Source organism: Cyprinus carpio, chromosome A22 (assembly GCF_018340385.1).
Source record: "Cyprinus carpio isolate SPL01 chromosome A22, ASM1834038v1, whole genome shotgun sequence".
Taxonomy (NCBI): Eukaryota; Metazoa; Chordata; class Actinopteri; order Cypriniformes; family Cyprinidae; genus Cyprinus; species Cyprinus carpio.
The window spans coordinates 10,408,649-10,428,320 of record NC_056593.1 but is presented as its reverse complement, the minus strand read 5'-3'; the positions used below and the strand labels follow the sequence as shown (position 1 = coordinate 10,428,320).

Sequence of the window (19,672 nt, the reverse complement as noted above, 5' to 3'; positions counted from 1 at the left end):
GTCCATGAGCCAATCCATTCATCTATAGCGCCATAGGATTATTCTGAGCCTGCCTTGACCGTATCCAAAAATAGAAATTCAAATTGTGGTCATTCATCTAAAGAGCATTAACTCAGTGGAGCGTCATTTTCTCTCTGGTCATCTATTTGTTTTGTGTGCCGCTCATCTCCGGGCAGAAGAATTTAGCAGATGAATACCTCCTCACTTGCATTTAAATTGGCAGCTTCTTGGCGGAATGAGGCCAGATCAAAAAAAAAAAAAAAAAAAAAACCTGTTGTTTTGGCGTTGTTATTTTTTTATGCCTCACTTTTATACTTTTTGTGTAAACTATATGGAAGCATCTGCTCAACATGTTAAAAACGATCCGATTCACGTTGGTTTTAAATTCAGCAGACAGTTGTGCCCTTTAATTGTTTTAAGTGATCTGACTGAATGTATTAGGCTTTTGTGCATCTGTGAAGCCTAATACAAAGTCTTTGCATTTGATAAGTTCTAAAGGTGACTGCTGAGGCAAATATGGTGCCACCTAGTGACAGCACAGAGGGACAGGTGCAGGGTGACTTGTGGCAGTTTGTTGGGTGATCGATCACTGTAAGCTGATGGCAAACAGTTGTGCAGTGGAAATCTTCTTTCTACAAATCCCAGAGGAGTCTATTTTTTACCCATCAGTTTCAATTTGTCCTTCAGCTCTCATGCGGCACCGTTGTTGCATCTTTCGCTGCAATCCAAGCTTGCCATCCTCTTTGCACATTTGGTTTCAAGTCACAATCTTGAGGACCAGCCGTTCACATTGTCGTTTTGATTGACTGTCAGTGTGGAATGAATAGATTTAAACCTGGAAATTTTGACATCTTGACCTCACAAGGTCCCTGCATAAAAAGATATACTGTATGCGTGAGGCATTTTACTCATGTAATGTGTCCAAAATTTCGGACTCGTTCAATAGTGAATCGTGACAACTGATAAAAACCAAAAAATTCCACAAGTAATCCACACACCACTCCTGTCCATCAATTAACATCTTGTGAAGCAAAATGCTGTGTTTGTAAGAAATAAATGCATCATTAAGATGTCTTTAACTTCAAACCATTCAATTCCAGCCAAAATACAAGTCCATAATCTATAATAACACTTCCTCCAGTGAAGTTGTCGTCTCATTTGAGTCAGGGGAAAAATATGCACAGATCAAGCACCATTTGCAATGAAAACAGTCCCAAACAGTTCTAGACATATATTTTGGTGGATTTTGATGTGAGAGGACAACAGGGACTTTTTCCACAGGAAGGAAGCATTATTATGGATTATGGACTTGTATTTTGGCCAGAAGCAACAATTTGAAGTTAAAGCACTTTAAAGATGGATTTGTTTCCTGCAAACATGCAGCTTTTCACTTCAAGTCATTAATTGATGGACTGGAGTGATGTGGATTATTGTGATGTTTTTAACAGCTGTTTGGACTCTTATTCTGACGGCACCCATTCACTGCAGAGGATCCATTGGTGAGTAAGTGACGTAATGATAAATTTCTCCAAATCTGTTTTAATCAAGAAACAAACTGATCTACATCTTGGATGGCCTGAAAGTGGGTAAATGTTCAGCAAATTTTCATTTTTGGGTGAATAATTTATTATTATTTTTTTTTTATCAATTATTTTGGTAGTCTGTCGTCAACTATTCCTTTCTTATTCTCTCTGGCACAGACTCTCATTCTCTCTTCCAGAGTGCTTTAATTTGTATTCTGTCCATGATAGGAACATAGCTCTACATTAACAGTGAGCAGTCCAGCTGCGTGGGGCTCTGACTTTATTCACACTTTTTCAGTTCGAATAAACACAGCCCTGTAACTCTTGGACATATGGCAGTGGCCTATCTGACACCCACTACAGGGGGGAGCAGAACGTTCTGTTCGAAAGCAGTCCGTGTCAATGCAAATATTTGATATTCCACTCCAACACCCTCCCAGTCTCAGTGCCATGAGTCCAGGTGCTGCGATCATTGAAGTTTTCTCTTCATAAGGGCTTTCCCATCCACCTTTGGATTATCAAATTAATCTTTTAAAAAGTAATGGCTTCACCTGGGGGTTTTCCCATAATTGTTTGGATTTTTTTATTTGTTTTTTGAAAGTTAATGTGTTAAAATGAACTACTTCAGCTTCAAATAGATGTTATTGTGAAATATATTCATATCTCTTCTGGTCCACACAGGTGTTTGCAGCAGATGGAAATGGACGGCCTGTCCGTGGATGATGTGTTCAGACAGTGTGTGTTTAAAAAGGATGAAAGAGAAATGGTTCTGAGGGCCGTCCAATTGGTGCAACCCGAATACCAACCCAATGTATCCAGAGATCAACCTGTCTGCTCCCTGCCATTGGTGGAACAGTTTTATGCTGAGGTACCATTACATTACATTAAATTACTTGACATTACATTACTGTACAGAAGCTTGGGATAAGTAAGATTTTTATTTTTTAATGCTTTTGAAAAAGTCTCTTATGCTCACCACGGCTGCATTTATTTGGCCAAAATATGGTAAAAACATTAATATTGTGAAATATTATTGCAATATAACATATTTAGCATTTAAATATTTTTAAAAATGTAATTTATTGCTGTGATTTTCACTCTTCTGTGTCACATGATACTTTCAGAAATTATTCTAATTTGCTGATTTGGTGATCAAGAAACATTTTTTTGAAACATCAACATACTTTTGAAAGGTAGTTTTATATATATATATATATATATATATATATATATATATATATATATATATAGCCACATTTTTATCATATTTATTATTTTTATAATCATTTACTTTATTACATTCTATTTATAAAATGCACTTCATTTTTATTCATTCAGTTTTTTTATTCAATTCTGTCATTTCTGTTGTTTTATTTTTGTTTTGTGAATTTTTACTGGAGCTATACAGTGTTTATGGTGTTACAACACCCTAGACTGTACATATTTTACTACTCATTAAAGACTTTGTTGTCCTTTTTCATCACTTAGGGTTTTTCATATATAGATATGACCATTTGTGTTAAACCACCTTAGTGAATTGGTTGTAAAACAGGTTAATTGCACTGCTAAAATGGAGTAGGAGTGGAGGCTGGTATTATAAAACAGGTGGTGCTTTTCATAGAACTATATACCTGTCTTCTCTGTCAGCATTAAAAGACCTGCCTGTACTTGTCTTGTGTGTCAAAATTACGAGTTTCACTACCATGTCAGCTGTCATCTGCTATATAATTCCTTCATACAGAGGTGCCCGCTCTATTTTTGGGCACACTGGGGGGTTTTATTGGGCCAGTCTGCCCCACAACCAATTCCCCGCCATCCCCCTTTTTCCCCATCTGATTCATTACCGCAGGTGCACATGAGCCCATTTGTAACCCACACCCCGCTGCCTAACACCTTGAATGGAAACTTTCCTGGAAAGTACAGAAGAACTGGGTCATGTGAAGGACTGAGATGAAATGCTGCAACTCTTAGCACTAATCAGTAAAGAAATTCTTATATAAGGCTAAACTTGTATTTAAAATATGTTGATGGGAGAAGTTTTGTTGTGTGATGTTTGTTTTTCGTTTTGTTTTGTTTTTGCTTTGTTTTGTTAGAATTTGCTTTGCTTTGTTGTGTTGTGCCATGTGTTTTACTTTGCTTTTCTGTGATTTGCTTTGTTTTGCTTTCTTGTGCTGTGTTTTATTGTGTTTTGTTGGTTTGTTTTTTATTTATTTTTGTTGTTATTCCTTTATCATTTATGATTGTTGTCCTGATAAAAGCCAAAACAAAACTGTGATCTTATGCCAGACTGTACATTATGCATAACCATACTAGTATATAGTATATATTGATGGCAGAAGTTTACTTGTGTGGTGTTTTTGTTGTTGTTTTTCTTTGCTTTCTGTTAAAATGTGCTTTGCTTTGTTGTGTTGTGCCCTGCGTTGTTGTGTTTTGCTTTGCTTTTTGTGAATTGCTTTGTTTTGCTTTTTATGCTTTGTTTTATTGTGTTTTGTTTGCTTGTTTTTTAATTTATTTTTTTATTTTTATTTTATTCCTTTATCATTTATTATTGTTGTCCTTATAAAAGCCATAACAAAACTCTGATCTTATGCCAGACTGTACAATATTCATAACAGTACTATAGTAATTATTGACACTTTTAACGTAGCTAAATACATGTTCAAATATGCTGTTTGCATATTTTCTTTTTTTTAGTTTTGTGGGGGGTTTTTTTATTTATTTTATAATGGTTTAGAATATTTTAATGTTTTGTTTTAAGATAAACAGTCTTAATCCAGGTTGTAAAATATTTGTCATAGTACTACGGTAATGATTGACAGTGTCGACCAGTGATCATTATTCATGATCATGATCAGATTAGCTCATAGAAAGCAAATGTTCACAAAGTTTCACCTTGAAAGGAAAAAAATGGTCACTGTCAAAAGTCACAATTAATGTTTCATCAAGGCAATTAATTAGCCGTCAGTGAGCACAAGTGTTCAAATACCACAAATTCTTCCCATTTACCCCTTTTTACGATTCGTGAAATGTAAATTTAGATCAAATTTAAATCATGTTGTGTGCACCAGGTTTAGATAGTTTGAGATGTTGCCTCCTCATACAGTTGCATTGCCATAAATTTCTTGCCTCCCAATGCATCCTTTATTCGCACAACCTCACTAAAGCATTGAAGACTGGAACGACACATCCCTAACACAGAGGTCACCACATGTGCTTCTCCTTGGAAAAAGGGCCTCGGCTGAGCCATACACAACACTGCATCTTGTGTTCTGCCTGGCCGGGCTGTAGTAATCATCACCGTGGGCATGATTTATCCCTCCACAACCTTTGTGCTTGCTTTGGCCAGTGTCCATGTGATCTCTATTGAGGACAGATTTAGCAGTCGCTCTCTCCTTGTGAGTATTAACGCTCCGGCTGACCTGTTCTGTCCCAGCCCTTCCATGATGTGTTTGGTGATAATTCCCAGGTGTCTGTGCAGGACGGCAACGCCTCCCCTCGAATAATAAATGACTACACATGTCAACGCACAGCCCACATTAACATGATCTCTGCACCACTTAGCAAGCTGTTGCTATAATATATGCCGTATTTACAGTTCGTATTTTATGCAGCCACACATTTGGCAGCCGGCCAGACCTGAAAGAGTTGGACTGTTCAACCTCATTAGATTTTAATTGGCTGTACCTGGAAGTTAAAAGACAGAATAAATACATTCGACATTTGACATTCGCATGATTATTTTAGTTAGCTAGTTTGCTTGGTTCTTTTAAATATAAGTGCACTTAAGCATAATGATGTTTGGTTATTTAATTGCACCATAAAGTTCAATGGATTCTTTCGATCGGGCCTCATAACAAATTGTGCAGCCTGTGAAAGATTGAAGTAAATAGTGTCCATAATTGGCAGTCAAATGAAGGATAGTTTTTTAATGTTTATCCTAATGAGATTTAAACCCTCTCAGCCTTCATATCCAGTTATAAGGAGCCAGTAATATTAAACTTAGAGCCTCTGGCAATGAGAGATCCTCAGCACTCATTATTTAGCGCATCATCTTGAGCTCTGTTATGATTTTGTACACACATAACAACACAAACGCACTGGTTGTGCCAGGATGTTATAATACTATGCAGTTAGTTAATAATAAGATTGTTGGTTTAACACATTAATATATTGCAATTAATTTTAAAAAGTGGTAAAAAAGTAATTAAAATGTTACTTTTGAAAGTAAGGATAATTATGAGTGAAATTTTTATATACTAGCTCTGTTGCTTGGAATAAATGACCTGGGTATATTAAAGAGACACAAGTTGATTATATTTTTATAAGGAAAGTTAAAAAAAATGGTTGTTTCATCATTGATTTTTTTGAAGTATTTGTGGTGATTTCTGAACTTGATGTTGATTGCACTTCATTTATGATTTGTTTGTCTATTTTTAAAATACAGAGGACCACAATGGAATTTGTTTATTTTATCCTTGACAGTTTTGCAATGCGTATGAATTAGTCTTTTTGGACGTTTTTGTATTATCTTTAAATTTTTGGCAAATAAAACAAACAAATACTAATAAGATTGTCACTAATAAATACAGTCAGCAAAGTAGATGTTATAATATGATGCAATCAGTTACTTAGTATGTTAATTCTAAGGCTGTCAGTTTAAAACATGAATTTAGTACAATTAATAAAAAATTGCTTAAAAAAAATAATTACAATTTTGCATTGGAAAGTCAGCATTAAATTATACTAATAAAGTTGTTACTAATAAGTTTAAAAATAGAAAAGCAAATGTCATAATGTTCTGCAGTCAGTGTTGATGATAATAGTAGGACTGTCAGTTTGACATCTTAATTTAGCACAATTCATTTAAAAATGTTAAAAAATAACATTAGAAATTCAGCATAGGTTATACTAATAAAATTGTTACTAATAAAAACAAAATAATAAAGTAAAAGTTAATAGAACCATATCTGATGTGATATTTGAAGTTGCATTTCTCTTTTTAAATAACTAAGCAGTAAAGTGCATTTGATTTGCATTTATTTTACTGACTTGATTCCCATCTTGTGTGTTTCAGAGGGAAGGTTCCACGTATCCTAAACTGGACTTCAGCCTGAAAGAACTGCGGGACCGGTTTAGTCTTCAGCTGGCTATGGAGAAGGCCACCACCATCACTATTGACTCAGTGGAGACCTTAAAGCCTGTCACCGAAAACATGGCCAAAATGGTACGAAACCACAACCTGTCTGATTTCATTTGAAATATCATGAGTGTTTATGTTAAATGTAACAATATGCTGCATAATATGGGATGGAAATTTGAATGGAATGTAGATTGTTTTCTCCTTTTCCTCAATGATCAAATTTTCTCTTAACATGGAGTAAGTTGAACACAGCTTTTTATAAGGAATATTAGTTTTGAATATTAGTTTTAATTACTCTTGGCCTAGAAGGCAGCATAAGTAAAAAAAAAAAATAAAAAAAAAATAATGTGGCACAGCTTACCCCACTTTCCTTTACACCAAATTATTTATGTCCGTTTGTGGGCCAGAGTTAATATTGCTATGACTGGTTTCTCTGAAACAAGCACAGTGGGAATCCTCAAACATAGGAAACTATCATAAAGAGGCCTTTCAAAATCACATACACACATGTGGACAATTTTCCTTTCAATAGTTAACACGTTGTATTTTTTTAGGATCCAGATTTGCACCTAAGCTATGATCCATTTGCTAAACGCAGACATTTTTGAAAGTTTCCAGCTCATGCATTGAAAGTAGCCCTATTCCCACAATCCAGCTGCTTTTAAACTGGCATTTGCTCCACTGTCTGTGTTCCCTCACGAGAAAGGTCCCCTGTGGTCCCGCAACATTTGCGCTAGGGTTTAATGGAATAGAAATGCATTGTAATGTATCCCCACCAGCCCTGTGAGAGAGTCATCTTTCCATCGCAGGGTCAGCATAACTTATATGTGTCACCCGCCTGCTCCCCCAGTCTGCAGGGAAACAGAAAAGCATCCTGATAAAGAAATGACCCAGTTTTGGCCGGGCAGCACTGACTGCCCACCGAACCCGATTTGTGTTGTGCATAAAATTCACATTTACATTTAAATGAGATTTTATTTTTTAAAGCCACAGGCTCCTTGAGAGGAGAATATGATGTAATGTAAAGGCCACAAATGGTAGCTGAGTGAATCTCATGAAAACTGTCCAGAAATGTCACATTTCACCCTAAAATCCAAAGAAAAAAAATATATAATTTGTAATTTGAAGCCTGTAATGAAATGATAATGAAGCCTATTTTAGGAGCATTAAGACACTTTATTTTCATGACAATTAAGCACATCCTCTCCCCAAATTCTCAGTATGTTACTGTAATGGGGAAAAGTAGTGTATTATATCAGGGATTCCCAAACTTTTTTGTCAGCTAAACTTCTAAAATATTTACTTTGAAGTTAATATTTCAATATTATAACAACCGTTTGCATGTTCATTTGATCGCCTAGTGCTCAAATAGCATGCAGTTAAACAAATAAAAAATATTTAAAAAGATAATAATAATAATATTAATAGCATAAGTTTTTTTTATTGTTTTCATTTTAAAATTATTTATTTTCATTTTACATTTTTATGATTTAATTCATTGTTAGCATCTCGTGACCCCCCTGCAGTTAAATCATGTTTTAAATTTATAAATTATTTACAAAAACATATGTATTTGAAGTATATATATATATATATATATATATATATATATATATATATATATATATATATATATATATATAGAAAGTAAAATTTTTGGTTTACATTGTGATATTGGTAAGTAAATTTAATCTCTTTGTTGAAGTAAATTTATTGTCTTTATTGCCAACATTTCAATTTTCATTTGTTCATTAATATTGTTGCACATACTGAATTAAAAGAAAAAAAAATACAACTTTTATATTTTTATAGAGAGAATTACTAGCAACACAGCGCAAACACTGGGAGAAAGCTCTCCTCCATGCACTGAAGGAAAAGAAACGGATATTATCCAGCAACAGCCAGAAGTCCTGGAGTACCTGCATGTACCCATACCTGTGTATCCTGGATGATCAGGATTATGTGAACATCATGCTTCAGGTACCAACTTTAAGCCGAATTTCCAATGAGTCAGATAAAAATGATAATTTCTTGGCCACTAGAGCCAAAAAACATGGTCATATTTTAACGTGTTCAGATTCTTTTAGTTTCTTTTCCGAGTAGGAAAAGACGTACTGTAATTGGTGTGCCTTTAAAGTGATATTTCTCTGCACATTTTTTGTAGAGTTTAGACAAGCTATCACCCAGTGGTGAATCTTTGCTTACCATGGCGGAGGAGATGGGAAACCGAGTCTACAATTTGTACTCCATCCGGCAGAAGAGCCACAGTCAGATGATTGAGAAGCTTGGGAGTATCTACAACTCGTATGCTGAGCTCCTGGCGAACGACACTGAGGTACAAGCTTTGGTTGACCAGATCTGACACCTTCAGTTTGCTTTCCAAATTTACATTTTATCGCCTCCTGATTCATCATAGACCAATGGCATGCTGCTGCGGGAGTATTGGGCGAGTCTTGAGATGGAGAGGTGCAGCGGTCCCTCTCTTTTAAGTGACGACACCCCTTGGCCGCTGGTTCTGATGGTGCAGCTGGGCAGCTTCCTGGTTGACCTGATGGTTCGTGAGCTCAAAATTTGGAGCAACATCCTCAATCCTGCTCAAGAGAAGAAGCTCATCCCCATCCTTTACCACATGTACACATTCCGCAGCAATCATAAGGTAAGAGGTCGAGACCAGCTGGACTCAAAGTCATACTAGTTAAAATACTGCACATCCCTGAAGTGATTTTGCTTCCGTACTGAAGAGTCATGGCTAGACAGTCAAATGACTGTCCATTAAAATTTGTGTCATAAACCGTCCATTCTCCATCTAAATCCTCTCACAGACACGCATGTTTTCATGAATTATAGAAAAATTTTTCCTGTGCGAGTGATCACAGGCCAGCAGAGGAAGACGGATTGTGGCGAAACGAATCTCTTTTTTACTGTCCTCTTAATTGCCCGTTTGATTAACCGCCGAGGGATTGCAAAAAGGGGGAGGAAGAGCCCAAAAAGATTGTGAGAATTTCCCTTTTGTCCTCGAAATCTCATTCCCAATGCTGCTGCCCTGGCTCTCGGCATGCTTTATGGGCTTCAAAGACCAAAAGCTTAACTCCAGTTCCTCCGCTGAGCTTGCAGATGGCCCGTGCAGCAGGGAAGAGCTCTCAGTTTAGCGTGTCTGTGGATTATTCTTGTGGCATGGATGCTGTCAAGTGGATTCACATTCCTTTTTGAGACATTTAAAATGCCACCTTGTAGCAAGATGATCTCCATCCTTCTTGAGGTTTAGACTAGTGAAATAACCTGACAAATCCAGTTTTCTGTCTTGTGAACTGGATCGTTTTTGTGAATTTAGTGTAGTTTAGTCGGATTCATGAAACAAATGATTCTTGTGATTTGATTCTTTTAAGTGAATGAAAAACATACAGCAAGACCAGTGTAGTTCGATTTATGAGCAAATAACAGATCATGTCAACTGAACCTTATAGTAAAATGATCATTTTCATGATTCAGCGTTCGCACCCATTGTGTTTCTGGGACTATTTTGTAGGCATTTATTTGGGTACATGTGCATTCTCTTTCTCTTTGATTAGAAATTGTTTATCCGGCTCTCAAAGACATCTGTTGTGCACCATAAACATTTTACCAGTAGCACTGGTTTATTTGAGGTGGGTTACAGGCCTGCTGGGAGCTAGCGACTAGAGATGCTTATTAATGTAGACCTGTCACAGCAATTAAGGATTTAATTGTCCATGTTAAACGTCCTTTTTGTGACATGCCTTTAAGGAAAGTCTTGATTTTCATTTGTTCTCCTTTTTGGAATCCACATCAGATTGGCTTCATCAAACCACATCCTATTGTGACACAAATCCAGAGGGTTGCGATGGAAACTAAACTCACATTCGACTCTTACGTCATGCCCATGCTGTGTCCTCCTGTTCCCTGGACATCCCCAAAGAGTGGCACTTACTTGTTGACGCCAACCAAGCTGATGCGCTCCACCGATGGAGCCATCCAACACCAACTTCTTCTGGAAAAGAGCCAAGATGAGGATCTTCATGCCGTGCTGGACTCCCTCAATCAGGTGGGCAACTGTCCCTGGAAGATCAACAAGCCCTTGTTGGACATCATCATCTCAATCTTCAATGACAAAGGCAGCGACAAGCTCTGCATCCCTCCACCTCTCTCCGAAGCACCCGAGGTTCCTCGCTTCAACCCTCACGACCCGTCTTACACTCAGGCCGAGAAGGCCTACATGAAACGGGAGGGACTCAAAGCCAAGAAGAAGGTGTCGGAGATGCACAGCCTCCGAATGGATGCACTGTATAAGTTGTCCATTGCAAACCACATGAGGGACAAGATCTTTTGGTTTCCACACAATATGGACTTCAGAGGGCGTACGTACCCCCGGCAGCCTTATTTTAACCACCTTGGTAGTGACGTGACCAGGGGATTGCTGCTGTTCGCCGAGGGACGGCCTCTCGGGCCCAAAGGCCTCGACTGGTTGAAGATCCACCTGGTGAACCTCACGGGGTTGAAGAAGCGTAGCTCACTAGTTGGAAGACTGGAGTATGCTGAGAGTATCATGGAGGACATCCTAGACTCGGCAGACCATCCTCTTTACGTAAGCAAGTTAATAGCCCCTTTACCTTACTTATGTACTAGGAGTTGCACAGCTGGATGAACTTACGTACAACTAGTGATGCAATGAGTGGAACTGATAGAGATAAATAATACTAGTTATAATTATCATATAAATGTATTATAATTTGAATACAAATTTTAAATGGAAAAGTATTAAATATAAAATGTAAAATAATTATTATTAATAAACATTATTTGAGGTTTAAAAAGTGGTCATGTTAAAGGTTAAATGTGAGTTTTGTTTTCTGACCAGAGTATTAGGGCATGTACGTAATAATAATAATAATAATAATAATAATAATAACAGCAATAATAATAATAATTATTATTATTATTATTATTATTAATATTGGAATAATTAAATAAAAATACTAATAATTTTAATTAGTAATTTTGATATGATTAAATTTTCAATTTCAGTATTTTATTAAAGGGGGTTCAAATGTTTATAATAAAATTATTTAATTTACTGTTATTAATAATAAAAACTATTATTATTGTTGTTGTTGTTATTGTTCCTAGTATTAACAACAATAATAAAAAAATGAATGTTTTAATTTTATATTTAATTTGATATATTATTATTATTATTATTATTATTATTATTATTATTATTATTAATAGTAATAATAATGTATTAAATGTACTGTTATTAACAACAACAATAGTAATAGTTTTTAGTTGAATTATTAAATAAAATTATCATAGCCCCAAAATGCATATCATACAAAAGAAAATAACAAAGTAAAAAAAAAAAAATAGTAATAATAATAATAATAATAATAAATTTTAAGTTTATTAATATTACCACAAACTGCATAAGCTTGTTTAATTTCCTGACTATACACAATTATATTTAGTTTTAATCTGCATTCCCAGTGTCCATGGTATCAAAACAGACCTGAGACTCATTTTTGGGTCATAATCCTACAGTATATAGTTTATGCATTTAATATATATATATATATTGTAACGAAACATATACAATTACAGAAAATATACAGTACAGAATATATGTATTATATCATTCAACATTAGATATATTATTATAATACAATCATAATATGCTATTAAACATGATACTTATAGTACAGGATTTGTTTCAATCCTCTAATTTTTATCTTCAGGTTCGCTCTTAAAATTTTCAGGCTTTATTATTGCAGACCTCAGTTTGCTCTGCATGTAGACCTTCTATGTATTCAGTACATTCAGATCCGAACACATCACACTGCAGGATGTGAGCTATGACTGAGCCATATTTTTGTGTTTTATTGAAATGATTGTCACATTCCTTGTTCCCTAAAGAGTCACAGCTCTATTTTGCAGGGTCGCAAATGGTGGATGAATGCAGATGAGCCGTGGCAGGCACTGGCTTGTTGTATGGAGATAGCAAATGCCTCACGCTCACCCGACCACACCAAATTCATCTCTTATTTCCCAGTACATCAGGTACTGAATCTTTACTTTACAGTTGTAATATATTAAGAACAGCCAACTTTGTTGTTCAAATACAAGTTACTTATAAACCTAACCGCTGTTTAGGGATAAGTTGTAGACTTTAAAGCTACTTTAAACCAATAAATATGCATCCTCTCTGTCTCTCTCTCGTAGGACGGTTCATGCAACGGCCTCCAGCACTATGCTGCCCTCGGCCGGGATATGATTGGTGCTACTTCGGTAAACCTCATGCCCTGTGAACTGCCTCAAGATGTCTACAGTGGTGTAGCTCAGCAGGTCAGTCACGCTGCGGCACCAGAGGGCGGCAGTGCGTCTTACTCCCCTCTTGAGCTGCGGATCTCAATCTTTTCTTGTACAGAGTTCCAACAATAAGTTACAGACACCCCTTCATCAGCACCAAAATATAAATGTGTTTTATTTTAAGTCATATTATACTGGGTAATATCATTTACTGTTTTCATTAATCTTAATATAATGCACATTATTTCAGTAATTCACTTTTAAACTCAAAGTAATAGGGTGAAAAACAGACTTACCAAGTAGCTTCCTCTCAGATTAATTTGAAATCATATCATTGATTTGTGCTTGTATGTGTGTGTTTAAATTATTAATATCATTATTCTTGCTGTAACTATTAAATGTTATAACAATAAGATAATATAATTCAAATAAGTATAATTAATTTATTTCATTTAATAATATAAAAATTATAATTTCCTTTAGAAATGCTCTGAATTAAATTAATATTATAGTGAACATTATTGTGGTTAATTAGAAAATGTTATATTACTTTTAAAATTAGGTTTAAATACAAACGTGTGTACATATATATATATATATATATATATATATATATATATATATATATATAATATAATATATGTGTGTGTGTATTAACTATAATGTTATTACACATTTTGTATTATAGATATAATATAATATATAATAGTATAAAATAGTATAATAATATTTCTAATAAAATTAGATTATATAATTGGCAGTATTTATATTATTTTATTTCATTTTGTGTGTGTATATATTATACAAAGTATAATAATATTTCTAATAAAATTATTTTTTATTATTTAAATGTATTGTAATTTAATTATAACATATATATATATATATATATATATATATATACATATATATATATATATATATATATATATATATATATATATACATATATATATATATATATATAATCACATACATACATACATACATTGTTTAGAATACTGTTATATATTTATTATTATTATTTATATTTTTTCTAATTAAAAATTATTTTATAGGTAAAAAATAAAAATAAAAAATTGGATCAAAATCTTTCCTGATTGTGACTCACTGCACTAGAGCACACCCACAATCAGCCTCTACCATTTTTTTTAAATTTCTATTAATTTTGATTTATTTTTATTTTGAAGCCAAATGAGTCAACTGTGTCAGAGGCCTTTTTTAATCCTTTTTTATTATTATTTTCCCTCAAAGCTGAATGTTCATCTTAAATTGCTGCATCTACACAACTCATGGTCTCAAAGGTCCAGTTGTATTACAGTAATGGGAAGACTGTATATTTTTAGAGAACAATATCTGAGATATATTGACGTACCTATTGACTTGGCTATATTTTAGGAACACAGTATAATCTCTAAAAACTGTTATCGTTCTCACCAGAATCATCAGGTTGCACTAACCATTGCTGAAGGGTACATAGCAGACATCTCAATGAGCTCTGCTGAGTCACAGTTTGGCCTAAAGCCCGGGACACACCAAGCCGACAATCGGCCGTTTGCCATCGTCGGGCCGACGGCGAGCGATGGTCGGGCTAGTTTGTTTGGTGTGTTCCACTCGTCGGCTCTCGTCAGGCTCACATCAGCATCATGTTGAATCTGCGCCTGGGCTGTCAGCGAGAGTGAGAGCTCTGATTGGATGTTCAGTTCAGTGAAGGAGTCAGTGACGAGAATTAAAGCAAAAGTGATGAAAACAAGCATGTGAATGAAGGCGGTACAGACAGAAGGCTGTTTAAATGTTACGTGATCTTTCCCAATCATTCTAATATGCGAATGTTTTCATAAAAACATGAGCTGCTTAAATGATTAAAGTTATCAACGTTACTGATATTCAAAATGATAATCAAGCACTGCTTTGTTTACAATTCGTATATCTGCATTTATCTCATATATCTTTGTTTCGGTTTCTCCTTTTGAATGACGAATATATACTATTAATAGCTGCTGATATGAACAGCTCATTCCTCTTACGCATGCGCAGAACGCATGTGTTTGTTTGCCGTCGGCTTTAGCCTGTGTGGTGTGTTCCAGTGCAGCTTTTTGGTCCGACCCAAGGCGACAACACCGTCAGATTTCGTCGCCGCTAGTTCTTTGAAGTCGGCTTGGTGTGTCCCGACCTTAAACAGCCTCATTATTCCTTCTGTTTCATAGGGTAAGCTCTAAAGAGCCCCAGTAAGACCGTCAACACCTTTCACACCTCATGTACGATTAATGAACCTGCTCCTCCCTCCATGCAGAATAAGCTATTTATAGTTTAAGTGAGGGACAATTGTGGTATTTCTGTTATCGATAGTTTTATTTCTGAATTCTCCCTCAAGGGCCTTTAAAATAAGTTATAGAACACGGATTCCCAGCCAGGGGTCTCTGTACCTAAGGGGATATTTATTTGTTAAATAATAAAAATAAAATTGTTTAAATAAAAAAATTAAAATAAAAAAAGTAAAGATGATTTTTTTTTTCATTTCCTATAAACAGCAAAATGTGCAAGTTTGTTATATTTTTTTATTTATTATTACTTTTAAGTTGTTATTATATTTATAATCTAAATTAAAAAAATAACATTTTAATAATATATGAATGTTATATTTATTTAAATATCATTACCAGTTTGTTATATTGTACTATAAATCTAATATTAATACAAAATATTATTAAATTTTTGTTAATATTGTTGTTAATATAAAAAATTCATATTAATTAATATTGTTTATTTTATTTATATATATAAATATAACAATAAAAACACTACATTATTTTATTATAAATATAATTCATGCATTTATAATATTAATAATAATAAAACATTTATATTATGCATTGCAAATATATAAAATAAAATAAATATAATTGTTTTAATAATATAATTTATATATATTATATATATATAGTACATTTATATATATGTTTATATATATAATATATATATATATATATATATATATATATATATATATATATATATATATATATTTAAAATATATTATTATGTTTTACTGTATAGTGTTTAAAATATTTATATATTATAAATGTATATATATATATAAGTCGCTATATATATATATATATATATATAAATGTGTAGCCTGAATAAAAAATAAATACACTTCAAACTGTAAATGTAAATAAAAAATGCATACAAAAATATAACACTTCAAACTACATGATTAGTCATTTGTTGAACAACCTCAACAAATTGTCAATTGTGATGGATTCTAAGATAGGTGCGCTGTCCCATGTCTCATAGGTGGAAGAGTTTAGGGCTCGGGATGCAGAGAAGGGATTGAAGATCGCGCAGGTGCTGGAGGGCTTCATCAGCAGGAAAGTGGTGAAGCAGACGGTGATGACTGTGGTCTATGGCGTCACGCGCTACGGGGGCCGTCTGCAAATCGAAAAGCGACTGAAGGAAATCGATGATTTCCCTAAGGTGAGGCTCGTTGCACTTTGGTTAAAATTATCATAGATGGAGTAACAAACTATGGGATGAAAAATGACTCAAGAGTTTCCGTGTGAAACAAACCTTGTCCTACATGATGTTTGAATTTTCCAGCCAAGAGTCTGCAGCAGAAATTCTCCCAGATTGATTATAGGCACTTTTTTGTTGGAAAAAAAAGAGCCTCAATCTGGTTCTGGCAGCCATATCTCAGGTGCTTTAGCCATACAACATCCTCTTTTCTCTCTGTTATTGCCATCATTTATTGTAACCTTTTCTTCAGCCTGACATAAAGGTGAAGATAAGCTTGATAATCTTGCTTTACATCACAGATGAGGTGAACTTTAAGGATTTACTTTCCTCCCAATTTGTGTCAGTCTTGATTTCCCCAAGTGCGGCCCTCTATGGGCAACCATAGAAACAGGTGACGCTCTTCTCGTATCTCCCAAGCTGTGGAGAATGAAAGAGACATTATCAACTATTGAGTCAAGGGATCTCATCTCCACGTTCTGCTCGCTAAAACTAAACTTTGGATTGTTGAACATAAACATATTTTGTTGTGTTTCCTTGCCCAAATCTCAGGCCTTTTTTCGTGTCTTTGAAGACAAATTTATTGCCATTCTACAAAAGGTTCTTTAAAGAACTGTTCTCTGAAAAGTTTTTTGAGGAACCAAAATGGTTCTTCTATGGTGAAAACCCACTTTTGAAACTTTATTTTTAAAGGGATACTCCACCCCAAAATGAAAATTTTGTCATTAATCACTTACCCCCATGTCGTCCCAAACCCATAAAAGCTTCGTTCATCTTCAGAACACAATTTAACATATTTGGGAAGAAACTGTCAAGTAAAACAGTCAAGGTCCAGAAAAGTATTAAAGACATCGTCAGAATAGTCCATCTGCCATCAGTGGTTCAACCGTAATGTTATGAAGCAACAAGAATCCGTTTTTTACGCCAGTAAAACAAAAATAATGACTTTATTCAACAATTTGTCTCCTCTGTGTCTCTCCACATCAGCGTAGCGCCATTTTGGAGAATATGAGCTGTACGTACAGCTTACGATCTTCTGTGTCAGCCGCGCCACAAGGATACGTTTTCTATGTATATTTACACTGTGATTTGAAAGAAAACAGCGCATCCTTGTGGTGCGGCTGACACAGAAGAGCGGAAGCTGATGATGCTTTTCATACTTTTCTAGACCTTGACAGTGTTACTTACTTGGCAGCATATGGGACAGTCACAAGCCTCCCGGTTTTCTTCCAAAATATGTTAAATTGTGTTCCGAAGATGAACGAAGCTTTTACGGGTTTGGAACAACATGGGGGTAAGTGATTAATGACAAAATTTTCATTTTGGGGTGGAGTATCCCTTTAAGAGTGTATTTGTTTTAATCTTTTCATTTCAGTTACTGGTACCTGACATTCATATGCAAATGCATGTAAATATTATATTTATGCTCTGATGTGCCCTTTTTAGGTTTGGATAAAGCATCCACACTATTGTGCTTGTGTGACTATCTAACAATGTGCTATTTTCAATCCACAGGACTACATATGGGATGCTTCACATTACCTGGTGAAGCAGGTTTTCAGCAGCTTGAAGGAAATGTTCACTGGGACAAGAGAAATTCAGGTATGTAATATCACCTTCTCTTATACACTTTAATGATCAGGACTATTATATTTTTTCACTTGGTGGGCACATTTACTGTTGTGCAGCAAATTTTCGCAGGCAGAATTTTCAGTCATTTCCACACAAGGAATCCACACGATTTGGAATTTCGTGTGAGGGTGAAAGATTTCCTCATGCAGAATGTGTAACGGGTTCAAGTTGCTCATGCAAATTTGTCATGTTGACCAACAAAAGCTGCTTGGTTTAAAAGTGACTTTTGTCTAAGCTGCACTTCATATATCACTACACCATTAACAGTAGACAGTGGACCTTTTTTTTCCAAAAATTTAACAAAATTGCCTTTTCTATTTAGTTTAGTTTTTATACTATGGCTGGTGTTTTTAGTTTAGCAACAAATGGTAACTCTGATCAGGAACCAATTGCAGTGTTTTATTAATTTAAAAAATACAAGAAACTTGAAAACCAGGAAACAAAAAACAGAGAACTGAGCAACCAAACATCCAGCCATCTGAAGGGCTTATATACATAGGGATAATATGACTACTAAAGAAGATACACCCGGAAACAGGAACAAAACTAAACTGCAAACTAAAAGCCCACAACACAAGAGGACAATGACAAAAAAGTAGTTTAATTTTAGTGTTATTTTTATTACTACTAAAGTTAATGTATTAAATTATAGAATTCAAATTGATCAGAAGTTAGAGTGAAGTCTTAAGCATAATTTGTATTTCAGATAAAAACCTAGAAAAAAAGTGTATCACATTTTAACTAAAATATTAAGTAGTGCAACTGCCTTTAACATTGATAATGATAAAAGATGTTTCTTGAGCAGCAAATAGGCATATTAGAATAATTTCTGAAGTATCATGTGACACTGGTGACTAGAGTAATGATGCTAAAAATTCAGCTTTGCAACACAGGAATAAATTACATTTCAACATATATTAAAATAGAAAACATCTATTTTAAATTGTAATAATATTTCTGTCTGTACATATTTTAATCAAACAAATTCGGCTTTGGTGAGCATAAAAGAAACTTCTTTCAAAAATATCCCTTACTAATTTTTGAACAGTAGTGTTTATCAGTGTTTTTTAAACAAAACTTAAACCTTGGTGCTTTTATCCTTTTTTTTTTTTTTTTTTGAATGAAAAGAGTATTTTTGTGAATTGCCAGATATACAGGGTGTCCGCGGGTCCTTAAAAAGTCTTAAAATGTCTTAAATAACGTTTTCCAAATATAAGGCCTTAAAAAGTCTTAAAAAGTCTTAAATTCGGATTCGATGGGTCTTAAATGTTTTATAGATATTTTTGGTCACATTACCGCTAAATTATCTTAAATCTGATGGACCTAAAATCATTGGACAGACCGAGAAAAAAGAGATTTTTTCTTTCCTCGCGGTATGTTTACCTGCGTCATCAGAGAGAATTGCAGTTACTAGCAGAATACAGAATACAAGTTCGCGCTGAGGCTCACTCTGTTTGTCGGGTTTGTCTCTTCGTGAGAGACTTCAGAACAAATGAGCGTGAACAGCACACATAAACTCAGAAGAAACAAACTGATGTAAAAA

At 34.5% G+C, this 19,672-nt stretch overlaps 1 protein-coding gene across 1 annotated transcript in view; it reads left to right on the top strand.

The window, feature by feature from the left end:
* The window catches only part of LOC109103299 (DNA-directed RNA polymerase, mitochondrial-like), a 44,548-nt gene that overhangs the window by 4,346 nt on the left and 20,530 nt on the right, over window positions 1-19,672 (top strand). Inside the window, exons 5-14 of the mRNA XM_042711854.1 lie at window positions 2,205-2,391; window positions 6,598-6,747; window positions 8,476-8,643; window positions 8,828-8,998; window positions 9,080-9,319; window positions 10,472-11,263; window positions 12,610-12,732; window positions 12,895-13,017; window positions 16,282-16,461; window positions 18,013-18,099. Of these exons, the coding sequence (XP_042567788.1) occupies window positions 2,205-2,391; window positions 6,598-6,747; window positions 8,476-8,643; window positions 8,828-8,998; window positions 9,080-9,319; window positions 10,472-11,263; window positions 12,610-12,732; window positions 12,895-13,017; window positions 16,282-16,461; window positions 18,013-18,099 (2,221 nt within the window). The remainder of the gene's footprint in view (window positions 1-2,204; window positions 2,392-6,597; window positions 6,748-8,475; window positions 8,644-8,827; window positions 8,999-9,079; window positions 9,320-10,471; window positions 11,264-12,609; window positions 12,733-12,894; window positions 13,018-16,281; window positions 16,462-18,012; window positions 18,100-19,672) is intronic.